Source organism: Gadus morhua, mitochondrion, assembly GCF_902167405.1.
Source record: "Gadus morhua mitochondrion, complete genome".
NCBI lineage: Eukaryota > Metazoa > Chordata > Actinopteri > Gadiformes > Gadidae > Gadus > Gadus morhua.
Genome location: NC_002081.1, coordinates 1 through 16,696, shown reverse-complemented (window position 1 = coordinate 16,696; position 16,696 = coordinate 1). Strand labels below are relative to the sequence as shown.

Sequence of the window (16,696 nt, the reverse complement as noted above, 5' to 3'; positions counted from 1 at the left end):
AAATTTTAATAATTTGCAATAATGCAATAACAACAAATTTATACATTATTGGTCATATTTTGATAAAAAAAACTCAGTTCTAGGGATTTTCCTGTTTCCGGGGGGTTTACAGGAATATTAGTAATCTCAGGAGAACTGGGGGGAGGGGGGGTTTACGCACAAAAACAAAGGGGGTAAAATGTAGATATTAGGGACTCATCGAGAAAATTTTTAGCCTTATGCTCTTGAAAAACTTTAATGTAATTATTCTTTATGGGGACCTAAATAAATAATTTTATATATCTATAAACCGAGGACTAGCTCCACCTTGTCCGGCGTCGACGCTCTGCACTGCTGAAATGTCAAATGACTTGAAGAAAAAAAAAGAAACCCGTAGCCCATTAGAAAGAACGCCCGGCATGGGGAGTGATTATAGTATATATGTGTATAGACATTAAGAGATGTACAAAAGTGCAAATTATGAGCGATTGTCAAGCAATGGACCTGAAGCTAGGCAGAATAGCCAGGAAACGTGTTACGGAATGCAGGTCTTCAATACGTGTCCCTCACCTTCATTGGACAGTTTGCCTTGGCAAGGAAAGTCCGGTTATGTTTACAATTTCTTGCACTAAATTCCATAAATTGGTTAAAATAACCATATTTGTTCTATAAATATATTGTTGTTTTATCCTGAATGCTTGACTTTTCATGATTATTTCTCCTTGTATGGTTAACTTAATTAATGGTGATTATACATATGTATAAATAATAATTTACTAAAAAGAATATGATCTCTAGGACATATTATGAGGCAGGGGGGGGGGGAGAAAAAAGGAGGGGTAAGCTCAAGCGAAAATCAATATTTTAAAAAGGGCGGCGGCGATTATTTAGTGGTATTCAGATTTTAAAAAGGGCGGCGGCGATTATTTAGTGGTATTCAGATTTTAAAAAGGGCGGCGGCGATTATTTAGTGGTATTCAGATTTTAAAAAGGGCGGCGGCGATTATTTAGTGGTATTCAGAGGGTAGTTTAATTTAGAATTCTAGCTTTGGGAGCTAGTGGTGGGAGTTAAAATCTCTTCCCTCTGAGTGGTATTTTGATCCATGGGGCAGCCTCCGGTGGATGATGAATTATGGGGCGTCCTCCGGTAATAATTAGATGTAGCACTAGGGAGGAATTTAGCCCCCGGCCTCCGGCTTACAAGGCCGGCGCTCTATACTGAGCTACTAGGGCAGTTTCATTCAAGGGCCTTATTTTCAGTTATTCCTGCAAGGGGGAATAAAACTAGGAAGAGGGAGAAATATAGTACTGATGCCACTTGTCCGATGATAATGAAGGGGTGTTCTACAGGTACGCCTCCAATTCATGTAAGAACTAGTATATCTGCAACGAGGACTCAGAATAGTATTTGGGTAAGAGGGCGGAATGTTAAACCTCGTTGTTTTGACGTATGGAGAAAGGGTACAACCATGAGGACTAGAATCGAGAATAGGAGTGCAAGTACGCCACCTAGCTTATTTGGAATAGAGCGTAAGATGGCATAGGCAAACAAGAAATATCATTCGGGCTTAACATGAGGTGGGGTAACGATGGGGTTAGCAGGGGTGAAATTATCTGGATCTCCGAGTAAATTAGGTGCGAAGAGGGCGAGGGCGGTTAAGCCCAGAAGCATCACAGCAAAGCCAAGCAGGTCTTTGTAGGTGAAATATGGGTGGAATGGAATTTTGTCTGCATTTGAATTGATTCCTGTGGGATTATTTGAGCCTGTTTCATGGAGAAAAAGTAGGTGGAGTATTGTAAAAGCAGCAACAACAAAGGGGAATAAGAAATGGAATGCAAAAAACCGAGTTAGGGTAGCATTATCTACTGAGAAACCTCCTCAGATCCATTGAACTAAGGCATCACCTACATAAGGAACAGTAGATATTAAATTCGTAATTACGGTAGCTCCTCAGAATGATATTTGTCCTCAGGGGAGGACATAACCTACGAAAGAGGTTATTATTACTAAAAGGAAAAGGACAACCCCGATGTTTCATGTCTCTACAAAAAGATAGGAACCATAATAGAGACCTCGGGCAATGTGCATATAAAGACAAATGAAAAAGAAAGAGGCACCATTAGCATGTATATTCCGAATTAGTCAGCCGTAGTTTACATCACGACAGATGTGGACTACGGATGAGAAGGCTGTCTCGATGTCTGAGGTATAGTGTATGGCTAGAAATAGTCCTGTTAGAAGTTGAGTAATTAAGCAAAGGCCTAGAAGAGAGCCAAAATTTCATCATACTGAGATATTGGAGGGGGCGGGGAGATCAACTAATGCGCTATTAGCAATTTTTAGGATTGGATGGGTTTTCCGAAGGCTGGCCATTAAGGTTCTTGTAGTTGAATAACAACGGTGGTTTTTCATATCATTAGTCCTGGTTAAGATCCGGGCAGGAATTATGGCGTATATTATATTGACTCTTTTAATTGGGATAGTTCTTGGTGTTATTTCGGTAGCCTCAAACCCTTCCCCGTATTTCGCTGCTTTAGGACTGGTCTTAGTAGCAGGCGTAGGATGTGTGGTATTAATAGGGCATGGAGGGTCCTTCTTGTCCCTTGTGCTTTTCTTAATTTATCTTGGGGGCATGCTTGTTGTGTTTGCTTATTGTGCAGCTTTAGCTGCAGAGCCTTACCCCGAAGCATGGGGGGAGTGATCGGTATTAGGATCTGTGTTAGGTTATTTACTATTAGTTGTGGGTGCAGGCTCTTGATTTTGGGGAGGGTGATATGAGGGGATGTGAGTACCTGTAGATGAGTTAATTGAATTTTCTGTTGTGGCTGCAGACTCGGGTGGTGTAGCTCTAATATATTCTTTAGGTGGCGGATTACTTGTAGTAAGTGCGTGAGTCCTCTTGCTAACACTCTTAGTAGTACTAGAATTAACTCGGGGCCTGGCCCGGGGAGCGCTGCGTGCCGTTTAGGTGGCGGAAATAAGAGTGACTAGAACAAGGGTTATAAGGAATAGGGTCAGGTAGGTCTTAATTAATCCTTGTTGTATGTTGCTTGTTGCAGAGGCTAGAGGGGTGGTAGCATTAGCAATAGCTTTGGGACCAGTCTTTTCTAGTCATGTCTGATCTACTATCTGGCTAGCAATTTTTTGTCCTAGAAGGAGGCTGAGTTGAGGAATTTGGCGGTGAATAATTGCTGGGACGAACCCTAAAGATGTAGAGAAGTGGTGCGGAGTTCGTAGAGGTGTAACTTTAAATTGTTTGCTTGTTAGAGTTGCTAATTCAAGCGCGGTTAATAATCCGAGAATTGAAACAGCTAAAGCTGCAAGTTTTAGTTCTGCAGGTATTGTTAATACAGGTGTTTTAAAAAGGTTAATATTAAGTATCACTAATAGGCCCCCAAAGATACCGCCTCACGCTAAGCGTTTGAGGGGATTAATTACTGCTGGGTTATTTTCATTGATGGGGGAAAGGGGTAAAAAGCGGGGTGTGCCCATAGTAACAAAAAAGATAACTCGAAGGCTATAAATAGCAGTAAAGGAGGTGGCAATAAGTGTTAGGGTAAGGGCTCAGGCGTTTACGTGAGATGTGTTTAGTGCTTCAATAATTGCATCTTTGGAGAAGAAGCCTGCTAGGAAGGGGGTCCCCGTTAAGGCCAGGCTTCCCACGGTGAGGCAGGAGGAGGTAAAGGGGGCTAAATGATGAAGTCCTCCTATTTTCCGAATATCTTGTTCATCGTTTAGGCTATGAATTACTGAACCAGAACATAAAAATAATATTGCTTTGAAGAATGCGTGAGTGCAAATATGAAGAAAGGCTAATTGCGGTTGGTTTAATCCAATAGTTACTATTATTAGACCAAGTTGGCTAGAGGTTGAAAAAGCAACGATTTTCTTAATATCGTTTTGGGTTAGAGCACAAGTAGCAGTAAATATAGTGGTTAAGGCTCCTAGACAGAGACAGAGAGTTAGTGCAGTCTGATTATTTTCTATAAGAGGGCTCATCCGAATTAGGAGAAAAATTCCTGCTACAACTATTGTGCTAGAATGAAGTAGGGCAGACACTGGCGTTGGACCTTCTATTGCGGCTGGTAGTCATGGGTGAAGTCCAAACTGGGCGGATTTACCAGTGGCAGCCAAGATTAAACCGAGTAGAGGGAGAGTTATGTCCAAATTCTTGCTTAAAATAAATATTTGTTGAATATCCCAGCTGTTAACGTTAGTAGCTAGTCATGCCATACCTAGGATTAAACCGATATCCCCGACTCGGTTATAAAGAACAGCCTGAAGGGCTGCGGTATTTGCATCTGCTCGGCCGTGTCATCACCCAATTAGTAAGAAAGATATAATTCCAACACCCTCTCAGCCAATAAATAGCTGAAACAGGTTATTAGCAGAAACTAGGATTAGCATTGCTACCAAAAAGGTTAGAAGATATTTGAAAAATCGATTTATGAAAGGGTCGGAATGCATATATCATGTAGCAAATTCTAAAATAGATCAAGTAACATATAGGGCAATAGGAATAAAAATAATAGAATAGTGGTCGAACTTAAAGCTTAAGGTAATATCTAGGGTAGTTGTGACTATTCAGGTTCACGAAGAAGTTACAGCCTCTATACCTGTGCTTAGAAAAAGAGAAAGGGGAGCCAAGCTAATTAAGAAAGCAGACTTTACTGCTGTTTTTGCGTGTGATGAGGCTCAATCATTGTTTAATGGTAGAGATGTAAAGGTTACTAAAAGTGGGTAAAGAAGAACAGCAAATATTAATAAAAGGCTTGAAGTATATATTAAAGTTGTAGGGTGCATAGCTGCTACTTGGAGTTGCACCAAGAGTTTTTGGTTCCTAAGACCAACGGATGAGCTATTATCCTTTAGGAGCTTCGAGGGAGCCTTGGGGTCTAACCAAGGGGGTGATAGTTAGCAGTCTTCATTGCCGTCGGGCCTCTCTCGGTGGATTAGAGGGGTTTAACCTCTATTTTTAGAATCACAATCTAATGTCTTGGTTAAACTAAATCTACAGGCAAATCAGCCTCATAGAAGGGCGGGCTTAAGAATAATAAGTAAAAGGGGAATTAGGTGAAGAGCTATTAACAAATGCTCTCGTGTGTAGGAAGGAGGAAGGGCGAGCATATGTTGAGGCAGAGGCCCTCGCTGACTTATTAGGAATATATACAGGGAGTAGGCAGCTGTAATTAGAGTTCCAATCCCGGTAAGAATTAGAGTTCATGCAGACCAGTTAAAAAGGGAGGTGAGAATTATTAGTTCCCCCATTAGATTAGGAAGAGGAGGGAGAGCGAGGTTAGCTAAGCTAGCAATAAATCATCATGTGGTCATAAGTGGAAGGGCAATTTGAAGTCCTCGGGCTAAAAGTATTGTCCGGCTATGAGTCCGTTCGTAGTTGGTGTTAGCAAGGCAGAATAAAGCTGATGAGGCTAAGCCATGAGCAATCATTAGAATTAATGCCCCTGTAAATCCCCAAGGGGTCTGAATTAAAATTCCCCCTGCTACTAGGCCTATGTGACTAACAGAGGAGTAGGCAATTAGAGATTTCAGGTCAGTTTGACGTAAACAGATTGAACCTGTAATGATTACACCTCAAAGAGCGAGAACAATAAAAGGGTAAACTATTTCTTTGGAGAGAGGATCAAGTACAATCATCAGTCGTATCATCCCGTATCCCCCTAGTTTTAATAGAACAGCAGCAAGAACTATTGAGCCTGCAACAGGTGCTTCTACATGGGCTTTGGGAAGTCAAAGATGTATTCCATAGAGAGGTATTTTTACTAAGAAAGCGATCATGCAAGCAGCTCATCAGATTTTACTACCGAAGGGCATTAGTAGTAGGGGCTTAGCATAAGGAATAATTAGAAGCGATAAAGTCCCTGTGTTGTTTTGAAGTATAAGGAGTGCAACTAAAAGAGGTAGAGATCCCGCTAATGTATAAAATAAAAAATAAGTCCCTGCATTAAGCCGTTCTGTGTGATTACCTCAGCGAGTAATTACTAGAAGAGTAGGAATTAAAGTTGCTTCAAATATAACATAGAATATAATTATTTCTGTAGCACCAAAGGCTAGAATAAGAAAAAGCTGCAGGGTAGCAAGAAGGGTGATGTATATACGTTGGCGGTTTATAGGTTCTGACGAAAGATGATTTTGACTTGCAAGGAGTATTAGCGGAAGAAGTCAACATGAAAGGACAAGTAGAGGTGTTGATAGGGGGTCTGTGCCAATATATGAGTTAAGAGCAGTCCATCCGGTATCCGTAGTATTATTTAGTCAGGTAATACTGCCTAAGGCAATTAATATGCTTTGGGTTAGAGCAGTAGGTCAAAGTCATTTACTTGACGTTAATCAGGTTGTTGGGAGAAGAAATAAAGTAGGAATTAGGATTTTTAGCATTGTAGAAGATTTAAGGCTTGTATGTGGTCTGTCCCGTGTGTTCGGGCTGTGGCTACAAGTAGGGCTAGTCCAGCACTTGCTTCACAAGCGGAGAAAGCAAGCATAAGTATGGGGGCAGTTGAACAGCCAGTGGCATCTAACTGCAAGGACCAGAGGGAGAGTGCAATAAATAGGGCAAGTATTATGGCTTCTAAACAGAGAAGGGCAGAGAGGAGATGTGTTCGATGAAACGCTAAGCCTATTATACCTAATAGAAAGGCTGAGGAGATTGTAAAGTGAGTGGGGGTCATTAGGCAATTGTGGACTTTAACCACAGACTCTTGAGCCGAAATCAAGTATTTTACTTAGACTAATCACCTATTCAGCTCATTCAAGGCCTCCTTGAAGTCATTCGTAAATAAGACCGAGTGTTAGTAGGGCTAGTACAGAGGTTGCTCACATAAATGTTAAGGTGGGGTTACTCAGTTGATCTCCTCATGGAAGGGGGAGGAGAAGCGCAATTTCCAGGTCAAAGAGAAGGAACAAAATGGCGATTAGAAAAAATCGTAGGGAAAAAGGGAGACGGGCACTCCCTAAAGGATCAAATCCGCACTCGTAGGGAGATAGCTTTTCGTAGTCAGGGCTTAGTTGAGGCAATCAAAATGAGACTAGAATAAGAATTAAAGATAAAGCTGAGGCAATAAGGATAACTGTTGAGATTAAGTTCATTATCTTTCCTTGGACTCTAACCAAGACCGTGTGGTTGGAAGCCACTTATACTCCTTAGTACTAGAAAGATTATGAGCCTCATCAATAGATTGAGATATATAGGAAGAGTCAGACAACATCTACAAAATGTCAGTATCATGCTGCTGCTTCAAAGCCGAAGTGGTGTTCGGATGTAAAATGATAACGAATTTGACGAAGTAAACACACAGCTAAGAATGTTGAGCCAATAATTACGTGGAGACCGTGAAAGCCAGTAGCAACAAAAAAAGTTGAGCCGTAGACTCCGTCAGCAATTGTGAAAGGTGCATCATAGTACTCCAGTCCTTGAAGGAAAGTGAAATAAAAGCCTAAAAGGATTGTGAGGGTAAGGGAGTGGATTGCTTGTTTTCGTTCACCCTCTATAATACTGTGGTGAGCTCAGGTTACAGTAACTCCAGAGGCTAAAAGGACTGCAGTATTTAATAAGGGGACTTCAAATGGGTCTAGGGTAGTGATGCCTGTGGGAGGTCAGCAGCCACCTAGTTCGGGGGTGGGTGCAAGGCTTGCGTGATAGAAAGCTCAGAAGAAGCCTAGAAAAAAGAAGACTTCTGATGTAATAAATAAAATTATACCATATCGAAGCCCTTTTTGGACTGGGGGAGTATGGTGGCCCTGAAAGGTCCCCTCTCGGATAATATCCCGTCATCACTGATATATTGTTAATAAAAGAAGGACTGTTCCTAAAGCTATTAGGGTTGTTGAATGAAAATGGAACCATACGGCAAGGCCAGATGTCATTAAAAGTGCAGCTACTGCGCCTGTTAGGGGTCAAGGGCTGGGGTCTACTATGTGGTATGCATGAGCTTGGTGGGTCATTAAACGTTTTCTTGTAGATAGAGACTTAGTAAAAGAATAAATACGTAGGCTTGAATTATTGCAACGGCTACTTCGAGTATAGTAAGTAATAGAAGGAGAACTGCTGTAAGAATAGCGACTACAGGTATTATAGGTATAAGAACAAAGACTGCTGAGGAAATTAGATGAATTAGTAAATGACCTGCTGTAAGATTAGCTGTAAGCCGCACACCTAAAGCGAGAGGGCGAATGAATAAACTAATTGTTTGCATAATAATTAGAATAGGAATTAGGGCTGTAGGGGTGCCCTCTGGGAGGAAATGACCTAGTGCATGAGTTGGTTGATTTCGTATGCCGATAAGGACAGTTGCTAATCATAGAGGAACAGCTAAACCTAAATTAAGAGAAAGCTGTGTTGTAGGAGTGAAGATATATGGTATTAAGCCTAACATATTTAGAGTGAGTAAAAACATTATTAGTGAGGCAAGAAGAGGAGCTCATTTGTGTCCTCCCACATTTAGAGGTAAAAAGAGTTGATTAGTAAAGCGGGCGATAAACCATCCTTGTAGAGATACAACTCGATTGCTTAGTCATCGGGAAGTAGGTGTAGGAATTAAAAGTCAGGGTAAAGCTAAGGCTATTAAAATTATGGGAATTCCGAGGAATGAAGGGCTAGAAAATTGGTCAAAGAGGCTTAGTGTCATGGTCAGTTTCAGGGGGCAGTTTTAGGAGTTGTTATACCTTGGGGAGAAGGTTCATTTGGGAAAGTGTGTGCTATTACTTTTGGGGGAAGAATAGTTAGGAAAATTGCTCATGTAAACATGAAGATTATAAATCAGGGGGCGGGGTTTAACTGGGGCATTTCATTAAGGGTGGTTGGGAGTCACCTGCTTCCAGCTTAAAAGGCTGGTGCTTAACCCATATTAGCTTCTTAGTGAGGCGTCTTCAAGTATTAAAGATGATCATGATTCAAAGTGTTCTAGAGGAACTGCTTCGACTACGATAGGTATAAAGCTATGGTTTGCACCACAAATTTCTGAACATTGTCCGTAGAAAACTCCGGGACGGGAAGTAATAAAGGCTGTTTGATTTAGACGTCCAGGTACTGCGTCTATCTTAATTCCTAGGGCTGGGACTGCTCATGAGTGAAGGACATCTTCTGCTGAAATTAGGATTCGAATTGGGGATTCAACTGGGACAACCATACGATGGTCGGCCTCTAATAGTCGAAACTGACCGGGGGCTAAGTCTTGTGTGGGGATTATATAAGAGTCAAAGCCGAGGTCTTCGTAATCGGTATACTCGTAGCTTCAATATCATTGGTGGCCCATTGCTTTAATAGTAAGATGCGGGTCATTAATTTCGTCTATGAGATAAAGAATTCGTAATGATGGAAGGGCAATTAAAATAAGAATAACAGCTGGGAGAACTGTTCAGATAATCTCAATTTCTTGAGAATCTAAAATATATTTGTTGGTTAATTTAGTGGAGACTATTGCGACAATAATGTAAAGTACAAGAGTACTAATTAAAAATACGATTATTAGGGCGTGATCATGGAAGTGTAGTAACTCTTCTATTACGGGTGATGCCGCGTCTTGGAATCCTAGTTGTGAGGGGTGTGCCATACTAGCTTTCGCTAAGGCTACGCGGGGTTTTAACCCACAATTCTGCCTTGACAAGGCAGTGTGATATTTCACCAGTAGCCCATGAAGAAAGTGACAGAGTGGTCATGTGATTGGCTTGAAACCAGTAGATGGGGGTTCGATTCCCTCCTTTCTCGGGCTAGCGGGTTTGAATTTGAACGAATGCGGGTTCCTCGAATGTGTGGTAGGGAGGGGGACACCCGTGGAGTCACTCAACGTTAGTTATAGTTATTTCAACTGCTATTACTTCCCGTTTGGCAGCGAAAGCTTCTCACAGAATAAATAGGAACATGATTACGGCCATTAGGGAAATTAGAGAGCCGATAGAAGAGACTGTGTTTCATAGTGTGTAGGCATCAGGGTAGTCTGAGTACCGTCGTGGTATTCCTGCAAGACCTAGGAAATGCTGGGGGAAAAATGTAAGATTTACACCTACAAATATTACCCCGAAATGAATTTTTGTTCAAGTATCATGAAGTGTATAGCCTGTAAATAGCGGGAATCAATGTACAAAGGCTGCTATAATAGCAAAGACAGCTCCTATAGATAAAACGTAGTGGAAATGGGCTACTACGTAATACGTGTCATGGAGCACAATATCTAGGGAAGAATTAGCTAGTACAATTCCTGTTAAGCCCCCGACTGTAAAGAGGAAAATGAAACCTAGGGCTCAGAGTAGGGGTGTCTCTCATTTAATTGAGCCCCCATGTAAAGTTGCTAATCAGCTAAAGACTTTTACACCTGTTGGAATGGCAATAATTATAGTTGCAGATGTAAAGTAAGCACGTGTGTCTACGTCCATTCCGACTGTAAACATGTGATGGGCTCATACAATAAAGCCAAGGAGGCCAATAGCCATCATAGCTCAGACTATACCCATATACCCGAAGGGTTCTTTTTTACCTGAGTAGTATGCTACGATGTGGGAAATTATTCCGAAGCCGGGTAAAATAAGAATATAAACTTCGGGATGCCCGAAGAATCAGAATAAGTGTTGGTATAAAATGGGATCACCTCCTCCAGCAGGGTCAAAGAAAGAAGTATTAAGATTACGGTCAGTTAGAAGTATTGTGATACCAGCTGCTAAGACGGGGAGAGATAATAGTAGAAGCACAGCTGTAATTAGTACTGCTCAAACAAATAGGGGTGTTTGGTACTGTGAAATTGCCGGAGGTTTCATATTAATAATTGTGGTAATAAAATTAATTGCCCCAAGAATTGATGAAATCCCTGCTAGATGAAGAGAAAAAATAGTGAGATCAACAGATGCCCCAGCATGAGCGAGGTTTCCGGCTAAAGGTGGATAGAGAGTTCAGCCTGTTCCAGCCCCAGCTTCTACACCAGAGGATGCTAAAAGGAGCAGGAAAGATGGAGGAAGAAGTCAGAAGCTTATGTTATTTATTCGAGGGAAAGCTATATCTGGTGCACCGATCATTAGAGGAATGAGTCAGTTCCCAAAGCCTCCAATTATTAGTGGTATTACTATAAAGAAAATTATTACGAAAGCGTGCGCTGTAACGATCACATTATAAATTTGATCATCACCAAGAAGTGCACCAGGTTGACTTAGCTCTGCTCGAATGAGCAGGCTTAGGGCTGTTCCGACTATGCCGGCTCAGGCACCAAATACGAGATAAAGGGTGCCAATGTCTTTGTGATTGGTCGAGAAAAATCAGCGGGTGATTGCCACAGGTAGGATGGCTGAGTAAGCGGTGGATTGTAACCCCACATACAGAGGTTTGAGCCCTCTTCTTGCCAAGTTCTGGAGTGTTACCACGTCAGATTGCAAATCTGAAGAAGCAGACTTACAGTTTGCCGGGACTTTCCCCCGCTTCCCCGCGTTACAGCGGGGAAAGTAGATAGATGCTCGCTGGTTTGAGTGCTTAGCTGTTAACTAAGAGTTTAAAGGATCGAGGCCTTTCTGTCTAGAAAAGGTCTTAGCTTAATTAAAGTATTTGTTTTGCATACAGAAGATGTGGGGTAGTGTCCTGCAGATCTTATCAGGGGCTGGAGGATTTTCACCTCCGCTGAGGGCTTTGAAGGCCCTTGGTCTAGTTTATCCTAAGCCCCTAAAGGGACAGTAAAGCTAAGGTTGCGGGGGCCAGGGGCAAGAGCATAGCAGAGATTGTTGCTGAAATAGCGAGAGGTAAGGTAGATGCTGTTGTTTGCAGCCGTCAAGGAGTTGTTGCATTGAGGTTATTAGGTGAAATAGTTAAAGTCATTGCATAGGACACCCGGAGATAAAAGTAAAGGCTTAATAGCGCACTTAAGGCAGCAATTGAGGCGGTTAAAGGGATATCTTGTTTTGTTAATTCTTGGAGAATTATTCACTTAGGCATAAAGCCAGAGAGAGGGGGGAGGCCTCCTAAAGAAAGAAGAATTATTGGGGTGATTGCTGTAAGGGCAGGGGTCTTAGCTCACGAGGCAGCTAGGGTATTTACCGTGGTAGAAGAATTAGTTTTAAAAATTATAAAAGTTGAGAAAGTTATAGGGATATAAATAATTAAGGCTAGAAGAGCCAGTTGTTGATTAAATTGCATTACAAGGATTATTCAGCCAAGATGTGCGATTGATGAATAGGCCAAGATTTTACGTAGTTGGGTTTGGTTTAATCCACCTCACCCTCCGACTAGCGTTGAGGTTACACCTAGAAAAGTAATTAAGCTAGAGTTTACTGGCATAATTTGGCACATTAGGATAAAGGGTGCTAATTTCTGTCAGGTAGATAAAATTAGTCCTGTCGTTAGGTCAAGCCCTTGAAGAACTTCTGGTAACCAGAAGTGTACTGGGGCTAGACCTATTTTTAGGGCTAAGGCCATAGTAAGTATAGAAGCTGGGAAAAAGTGAAGATCAAAATTAATGTCTCACTGGCCAGTGATTCATGCGTTTGTAGTGCTAGCAAATAAAATTAGGGCAGCTGCAGCTGCTTGGGTAATAAAATATTTTGTTGTAGCCTCTACTGCGCGGGGGTGGTGGTGTTGAGATATTAGAGGGATAATAGCTAAAGTACTAATCTCTAGGCCTATTCAGGCTAATAGCCAGTGGGAGCTTGCGAAGGTAAGCGTTGTACCTAGGCCCAGGCTTAATAAGAGGATAGAGAGAATAAAGGGGTTCATTAGCAAAGGAAGGAATTTAACCAACATGTTCGGGGTATGGGCCCAAGAGCTATTTTAGCTGACTTTACTAGAAAGTGGTGTAGTGGAAGCACTAGGAGTTTTGATCTCCTGTGGATGGGTTCGAGCCCCCTTTTTCTAAGGAGTTGAAGGGACTTTAACCCTTATGATTCACCCTATCAAAGTGGTCCCTTTACTTCAGGCACAACTCCCGCTAGGCATGGGGTGGAAGTCCAGCGCATGCTGTCGAGAGGGATAGATGTCAAATCACTAGTGCCAAAGTTAGAGGTAAAAAGTTTTTTCATACTAGATGTATTAGTTGGTCATAACGAAAACGCGGGTAAGATGCTCGTACTCAGAGGAAAACCATGGATAAGAGGGCTGCTTTGGTTATAAGGGTTAATGATGTAAATTCGGGCATTGTGGTGGAATAGGAAGAGCCCAGAAATAGTACAGCTGATAGCGTGTTTATAAGGAGAATGTTAGCGTATTCTGCTAGGAAAAATAATGCGAAGGGTCCCCCTGCATATTCTACATTAAAGCCGGAAACGAGCTCAGATTCCCCCTCTGTCAGATCAAATGGGGCTCGATTTGTTTCTTCTAGTGTGGAAATATATCATATGGCTGCCAAGGGTCATGCTGGGAGGGCAAGCCATGTTGCTTCTTGAGTCGTACTAAATGTCTGAAGTGTAAAGCCGCCAGAAAAGATAATAACACTGAGCAAAATTAAGCCGAGACTTACTTCGTATGAAATAGTTTGAGCAACAGCACGAAGGGCCCCTACTAGTGCGTATTTTGAATTTGAGGCCCAGCCGGAACCCAGAATCGAGTAAACGGCGAGACTTGAAAGGGCAAGAACAAAGAGAATGCTTAGATTAAGATCAGCTACAGGAAAGGGCATAGGTATAGGGGCTCAAAGTGTTAATGCAAGAGTTAGTGCAAGTACTGGCAAAACGAAGAGGGAGGGAGAGGAGGTTGAAGGTCGAATGGGTTCCTTAATAAATAATTTTACACCATCAGCAATAGGTTGAAGGAGTCCGTAAGGACCAACAATATTAGGCCCCTTTCGTAGCTGTATATAGCCTAAGACCTTGCGTTCAATTAGGGTTAAGAAAGCAACGGCCAGAAGAACGGGCACTATATAAATGAGCGGGTTGAGGATATAACTAACCACGATATTGGTCATAGTTAGAGAGAGGACTTGAACCTCTGTAGAAAGGGCTTAGGCCTTTTGCAATGTCCGGGCTCTGCCACTCTAACACACCCATTCTTTTTGGGGTCTTTTTAAGCCCCCTTATCCGCTTTATTGGGTTTCAGCGGTTAGGGGAGGGGCGTGCTTTTGGCATAGGCCCCCTTTTTCCGGTCCTTTCGTACTGGAAAAAGAGCTTGTCATAGATAGAAACTGACCTGGATTACTCCGGTCTGAACTCAGATCACGTAGGACTTTAATCGTTGAACAAACGAACCCTTAATAGCGGCTGCACCATTAGGATGTCCTGATCCAACATCGAGGTCGTAAACCCCCTCGTCGATATGGGCTCTGAGAGGGGATTGCGCTGTTATCCCTAGGGTAACTCGGTTCGTTGATCGGTTATACCGGATCAGAAAAGGTCAGAATTTCTGTTACTTGGAGTAAGAAGGCTCTGAGTATTAGGGATAATATCCCCGGTCCACATGGGGGTTGTGTTTTACCCCGCGGTCGCCCCAACCAAAGACACTTCAGTAAATATCACTAAGTTTTTACTGTTATCACAGCATGTTAAACGTGACTTACTTTAGGTCTAAAGCTCCATAGGGTCTTCTCGTCTTATGTAATTATCCCCGCCTCTGCACGGGGAGGTCAATTTCATTGACTGGAGATGGGAGACAGCTAAGCCCTCGTGATGCCATTCATACAGGTCTTCATTTAAAAGACAAGTGATTACGCTACCTTCGCACGGTCAAAATACCGCGGCCGTTAAACTTATAGTCACAGGGCAGGCGGGACCTCTTATATTTTTGGAGCAAGAGGCGATGTTTTTGGTAAACAGGCGAGGCTTGTGTTTGCCGAGTTCCTTCCTTCTCTTTTAGTCTTTCCTTTAGGCACACCTGTGTGGGGTTAACGATATAAAATAGGTGTTTTTCTTGTTTTTTTGACCTATTACCCTCTGGGTTTGGGGTCGATTAATAGTCGGTGGGAGGTCCGTTCCGACTTACACATGTGCTAGGAGAAGAATTAAATTCTTCTTATTACTCATTTTAGCATAATTGTTCTTATGGGGGCATAAGACAGCCTGGTAAGGGGCAGGGAGGGAGATGTAATATCAGTATATGAGGATATAGGCTAATTTGAGCTTTAACGCTTTCTGATAAGATGGCTGCTTTTAGGCCCACTTAATTTGAAATCCTTGGGTAATATGATCTTGGGTCACCTGTTAAAGTTGTTTCTTCTATCAAAAGGGCTGTACCCCTTTTGATTAACGCCTTTAGTTTCCTTAATCAATTTTAGCGTAAGCATGGGTGAGGGGGGAAAGACTTAAAGGGCTGAACTCCTATTCATTTCACAGGCAACCAGCTATAACTGGGCTCGGTAGGTTTGTCACCTCTACTCAAAGCTCTTCCCACTCTTTTGCCACAGAGACGGGTTTGCCCTTTATAGGCTGTCTTGGAGTAGCTCGCTCAGTTTCGGGGTTACAAACTAAAGGGCTCTTTGCTTGTAGTTTTCTTGCTAAATCATGATGCAAAAGGTACGAGTAGAAAACTCTGCTGCTTGGTGCTTAAATGGTTTATTTCATTTCTTTTTCAGCGTTCCCTTGCGGTACTTTGTCTGTTGCTCTTTTCTCCTTTTCTGTCGCCCGTACTCAGGGGGTAAAATGATTTGTTTAAGTTTATTATGAGTTTTTAGGTCCATAATAGTAAAATTTTTATTTTTGAGGCTAGCTGTTAGGCATCAGGGCAGTCCGATTTGCACGGACGACTTCTCGGTGTAAGGGAGATGCTTTACTAACTTGGCTATGCTCTGGTTCATCCAAGCGCACCTTCCGGTACGCTTACCATGTTACGACTTGCCTCCCCTTATTATAAAAAGCATTTTAGGTAATATCTAGGGTTTATTTGGAGAGAGTGACGGGCGGTGTGTGCGCGCTTCAGGGCCGTTTTCAGCAGGGCACTCTAGTCCCTACTTACTGCTAAATCCTCCTTCAGGTAATTTTTTTCAAATTACAATTCGTATTCTCTGTAACAGAGAATGTAGCCCATTTCTTCCCATCCCATACGCTACACCTCGACCTGACGTTTTTGGCTTTGCATTTATGCTTACTATTTTCCTTCACAGGGTAAGCTGACGACGGTGGTATATAGGCGGGGAAAACAAAGGATGGTGAGGTTAAACGGGGGTTATCAGTTCTAGAACAGGCTCCTCTAGGGGGGTCTAAAGCACCGCCAAGTCCTTTGGGTTTTAAGCTATTGCTCGTAGTTCCCAGGCGGATGGTTTGGGTATAAAACCATCAATGTTAACGACCATACATAGTGGGGTATCTAATCCCAGTTTGTTTTATGGCTTTCGTGGAATCGGAGGTTTTAGGGCAACTTTCGTGATTGTTCTTCGTGACTTCGGATGCGTATAACTGCTTTGAAGCTGTTCGGCCATATTTTCTCTTTTTTCTTAACCACGCTTTACGCCGTTTTTCATCAATTTGGGCCTCTCGTATAACCGCGGTGGCTGGCACGAGTTTTACCGGCCCTCTTTCCCTTAACTAAGTCAAGCTTTCACTTATGGCTTAAATTTTATCACTGCTGAATACCCGTAGGGGTGTGGCTGAGCAAGGCGTTATGGGCTAGTAAACTATTAGATGTGCCTGATACCTGCTCCTTAATTCCGGGCAGGACATTAAGGGCATTCTCACGGGGAGGCGGAGACTTGCATGTGTAAATTAGGGTACAATTGATAGTAAAGTCAGGACCAAACCTTTGTGCTTTCGGGACTTTCTAGGGTCCATCCTAATATCTTCAGTATTAAACTTTAATTAAGCTACGATAGC

General features: G+C 42.4%; 13 protein-coding genes and 24 non-coding genes across 37 annotated transcripts, besides 1 other annotated feature; 9 read left to right on the top strand and 28 right to left on the bottom strand. All coding sequences in view use genetic code 2, as the record gives it.

Annotated features, from left to right (window-relative positions):
* Nucleotides 1–977: a sequence feature (control region).
* Nucleotides 978–1,066, top strand: KEF62_t22. Its single transcript has one exon. It is a non-coding gene; the product is annotated as a tRNA-Pro (tRNA).
* Nucleotides 1,067–1,141: 75 nt separating this feature from the next.
* KEF62_t21 lies at nt 1,142–1,212 on the bottom strand. The gene has a single exon. It is a non-coding gene; the product is annotated as a tRNA-Thr (tRNA).
* Nucleotides 1,213–2,353, bottom strand: CYTB (cytochrome b). The gene has a single exon. A coding segment is annotated over exon 1 (1,141 nt).
* Nucleotides 2,354–2,357: 4 nt separating this feature from the next.
* On the top strand, nt 2,358–2,426 carry KEF62_t20. Its single transcript has one exon. It is a non-coding gene; the product is annotated as a tRNA-Glu (tRNA).
* ND6 (NADH dehydrogenase subunit 6) lies at nt 2,427–2,948 on the top strand. Its single transcript has one exon. The coding sequence runs from the start codon at nt 2,427–2,429 to the stop codon at nt 2,946–2,948; it is 522 nt and encodes a 173-aa protein (NP_007820.1).
* On the bottom strand, nt 2,945–4,783 carry ND5 (NADH dehydrogenase subunit 5). The gene has a single exon. The coding sequence runs from the start codon at nt 4,781–4,783 to the stop codon at nt 2,945–2,947; it is 1,839 nt and encodes a 612-aa protein (NP_007819.1).
* KEF62_t19 lies at nt 4,784–4,856 on the bottom strand. The gene has a single exon. It is a non-coding gene; the product is annotated as a tRNA-Leu (tRNA).
* Nucleotides 4,857–4,858: 2 nt separating this feature from the next.
* On the bottom strand, nt 4,859–4,926 carry KEF62_t18. Its single transcript has one exon. It is a non-coding gene; the product is annotated as a tRNA-Ser (tRNA).
* On the bottom strand, nt 4,927–4,995 carry KEF62_t17. Its single transcript has one exon. It is a non-coding gene; the product is annotated as a tRNA-His (tRNA).
* On the bottom strand, nt 4,996–6,376 carry ND4 (NADH dehydrogenase subunit 4). Its single transcript has one exon. A coding segment is annotated over exon 1 (1,381 nt).
* Nucleotides 6,370–6,666, bottom strand: ND4L (NADH dehydrogenase subunit 4L). Its single transcript has one exon. It carries the CDS (start codon nt 6,664–6,666, stop codon nt 6,370–6,372), a length of 297 nt encoding a protein of 98 aa, NP_007817.1.
* KEF62_t16 lies at nt 6,667–6,735 on the bottom strand. The gene has a single exon. It is a non-coding gene; the product is annotated as a tRNA-Arg (tRNA).
* ND3 (NADH dehydrogenase subunit 3) lies at nt 6,736–7,084 on the bottom strand. The gene has a single exon. A coding segment is annotated over exon 1 (349 nt).
* A 1-nt stretch (nt 7,085) lies between these two features.
* KEF62_t15 lies at nt 7,086–7,153 on the bottom strand. Its single transcript has one exon. It is a non-coding gene; the product is annotated as a tRNA-Gly (tRNA).
* On the bottom strand, nt 7,154–7,939 carry COX3 (cytochrome c oxidase subunit III). The gene has a single exon. It carries the CDS (start codon nt 7,937–7,939, stop codon nt 7,154–7,156), a length of 786 nt encoding a protein of 261 aa, NP_008619.1.
* On the bottom strand, nt 7,939–8,622 carry ATP6 (ATP synthase F0 subunit 6). The gene has a single exon. It carries the CDS (start codon nt 8,620–8,622, stop codon nt 7,939–7,941), a length of 684 nt encoding a protein of 227 aa, NP_008618.1.
* Nucleotides 8,613–8,780, bottom strand: ATP8 (ATP synthase F0 subunit 8). Its single transcript has one exon. It carries the CDS (start codon nt 8,778–8,780, stop codon nt 8,613–8,615), a length of 168 nt encoding a protein of 55 aa, NP_008617.1.
* A 1-nt stretch (nt 8,781) lies between these two features.
* Nucleotides 8,782–8,855, bottom strand: KEF62_t14. Its single transcript has one exon. It is a non-coding gene; the product is annotated as a tRNA-Lys (tRNA).
* On the bottom strand, nt 8,856–9,546 carry COX2 (cytochrome c oxidase subunit II). The gene has a single exon. A coding segment is annotated over exon 1 (691 nt).
* A 14-nt stretch (nt 9,547–9,560) lies between these two features.
* Nucleotides 9,561–9,626, bottom strand: KEF62_t13. Its single transcript has one exon. It is a non-coding gene; the product is annotated as a tRNA-Asp (tRNA).
* Nucleotides 9,627–9,630: 4 nt separating this feature from the next.
* KEF62_t12 lies at nt 9,631–9,701 on the top strand. The gene has a single exon. It is a non-coding gene; the product is annotated as a tRNA-Ser (tRNA).
* Nucleotides 9,702–9,703: 2 nt separating this feature from the next.
* Nucleotides 9,704–11,254, bottom strand: COX1 (cytochrome c oxidase subunit I). Its single transcript has one exon. The coding sequence runs from the start codon at nt 11,252–11,254 to the stop codon at nt 9,704–9,706; it is 1,551 nt and encodes a 516-aa protein (NP_008615.1).
* Nucleotide 11,255: 1 nt separating this feature from the next.
* Nucleotides 11,256–11,322, top strand: KEF62_t11. Its single transcript has one exon. It is a non-coding gene; the product is annotated as a tRNA-Tyr (tRNA).
* On the top strand, nt 11,323–11,389 carry KEF62_t10. Its single transcript has one exon. It is a non-coding gene; the product is annotated as a tRNA-Cys (tRNA).
* Nucleotides 11,390–11,419: 30 nt separating this feature from the next.
* KEF62_t09 lies at nt 11,420–11,493 on the top strand. The gene has a single exon. It is a non-coding gene; the product is annotated as a tRNA-Asn (tRNA).
* Nucleotides 11,494–11,495: 2 nt separating this feature from the next.
* On the top strand, nt 11,496–11,564 carry KEF62_t08. Its single transcript has one exon. It is a non-coding gene; the product is annotated as a tRNA-Ala (tRNA).
* A 1-nt stretch (nt 11,565) lies between these two features.
* KEF62_t07 lies at nt 11,566–11,635 on the bottom strand. Its single transcript has one exon. It is a non-coding gene; the product is annotated as a tRNA-Trp (tRNA).
* Nucleotides 11,634–12,680, bottom strand: ND2 (NADH dehydrogenase subunit 2). The gene has a single exon. The coding sequence runs from the start codon at nt 12,678–12,680 to the stop codon at nt 11,634–11,636; it is 1,047 nt and encodes a 348-aa protein (NP_008614.1).
* KEF62_t06 lies at nt 12,681–12,749 on the bottom strand. The gene has a single exon. It is a non-coding gene; the product is annotated as a tRNA-Met (tRNA).
* KEF62_t05 lies at nt 12,749–12,819 on the top strand. Its single transcript has one exon. It is a non-coding gene; the product is annotated as a tRNA-Gln (tRNA).
* KEF62_t04 lies at nt 12,819–12,889 on the bottom strand. Its single transcript has one exon. It is a non-coding gene; the product is annotated as a tRNA-Ile (tRNA).
* Nucleotides 12,890–12,891: 2 nt separating this feature from the next.
* ND1 (NADH dehydrogenase subunit 1) lies at nt 12,892–13,863 on the bottom strand. The gene has a single exon. The coding sequence runs from the start codon at nt 13,861–13,863 to the stop codon at nt 12,892–12,894; it is 972 nt and encodes a 323-aa protein (NP_008613.1).
* Nucleotides 13,864–13,937, bottom strand: KEF62_t03. Its single transcript has one exon. It is a non-coding gene; the product is annotated as a tRNA-Leu (tRNA).
* Nucleotides 13,938–15,606, bottom strand: KEF62_r01. The gene has a single exon. It is a non-coding gene; the product is annotated as a l-rRNA (ribosomal RNA).
* KEF62_t02 lies at nt 15,607–15,678 on the bottom strand. The gene has a single exon. It is a non-coding gene; the product is annotated as a tRNA-Val (tRNA).
* KEF62_r02 lies at nt 15,679–16,628 on the bottom strand. Its single transcript has one exon. It is a non-coding gene; the product is annotated as a s-rRNA (ribosomal RNA).
* KEF62_t01 lies at nt 16,629–16,696 on the bottom strand. The gene has a single exon. It is a non-coding gene; the product is annotated as a tRNA-Phe (tRNA).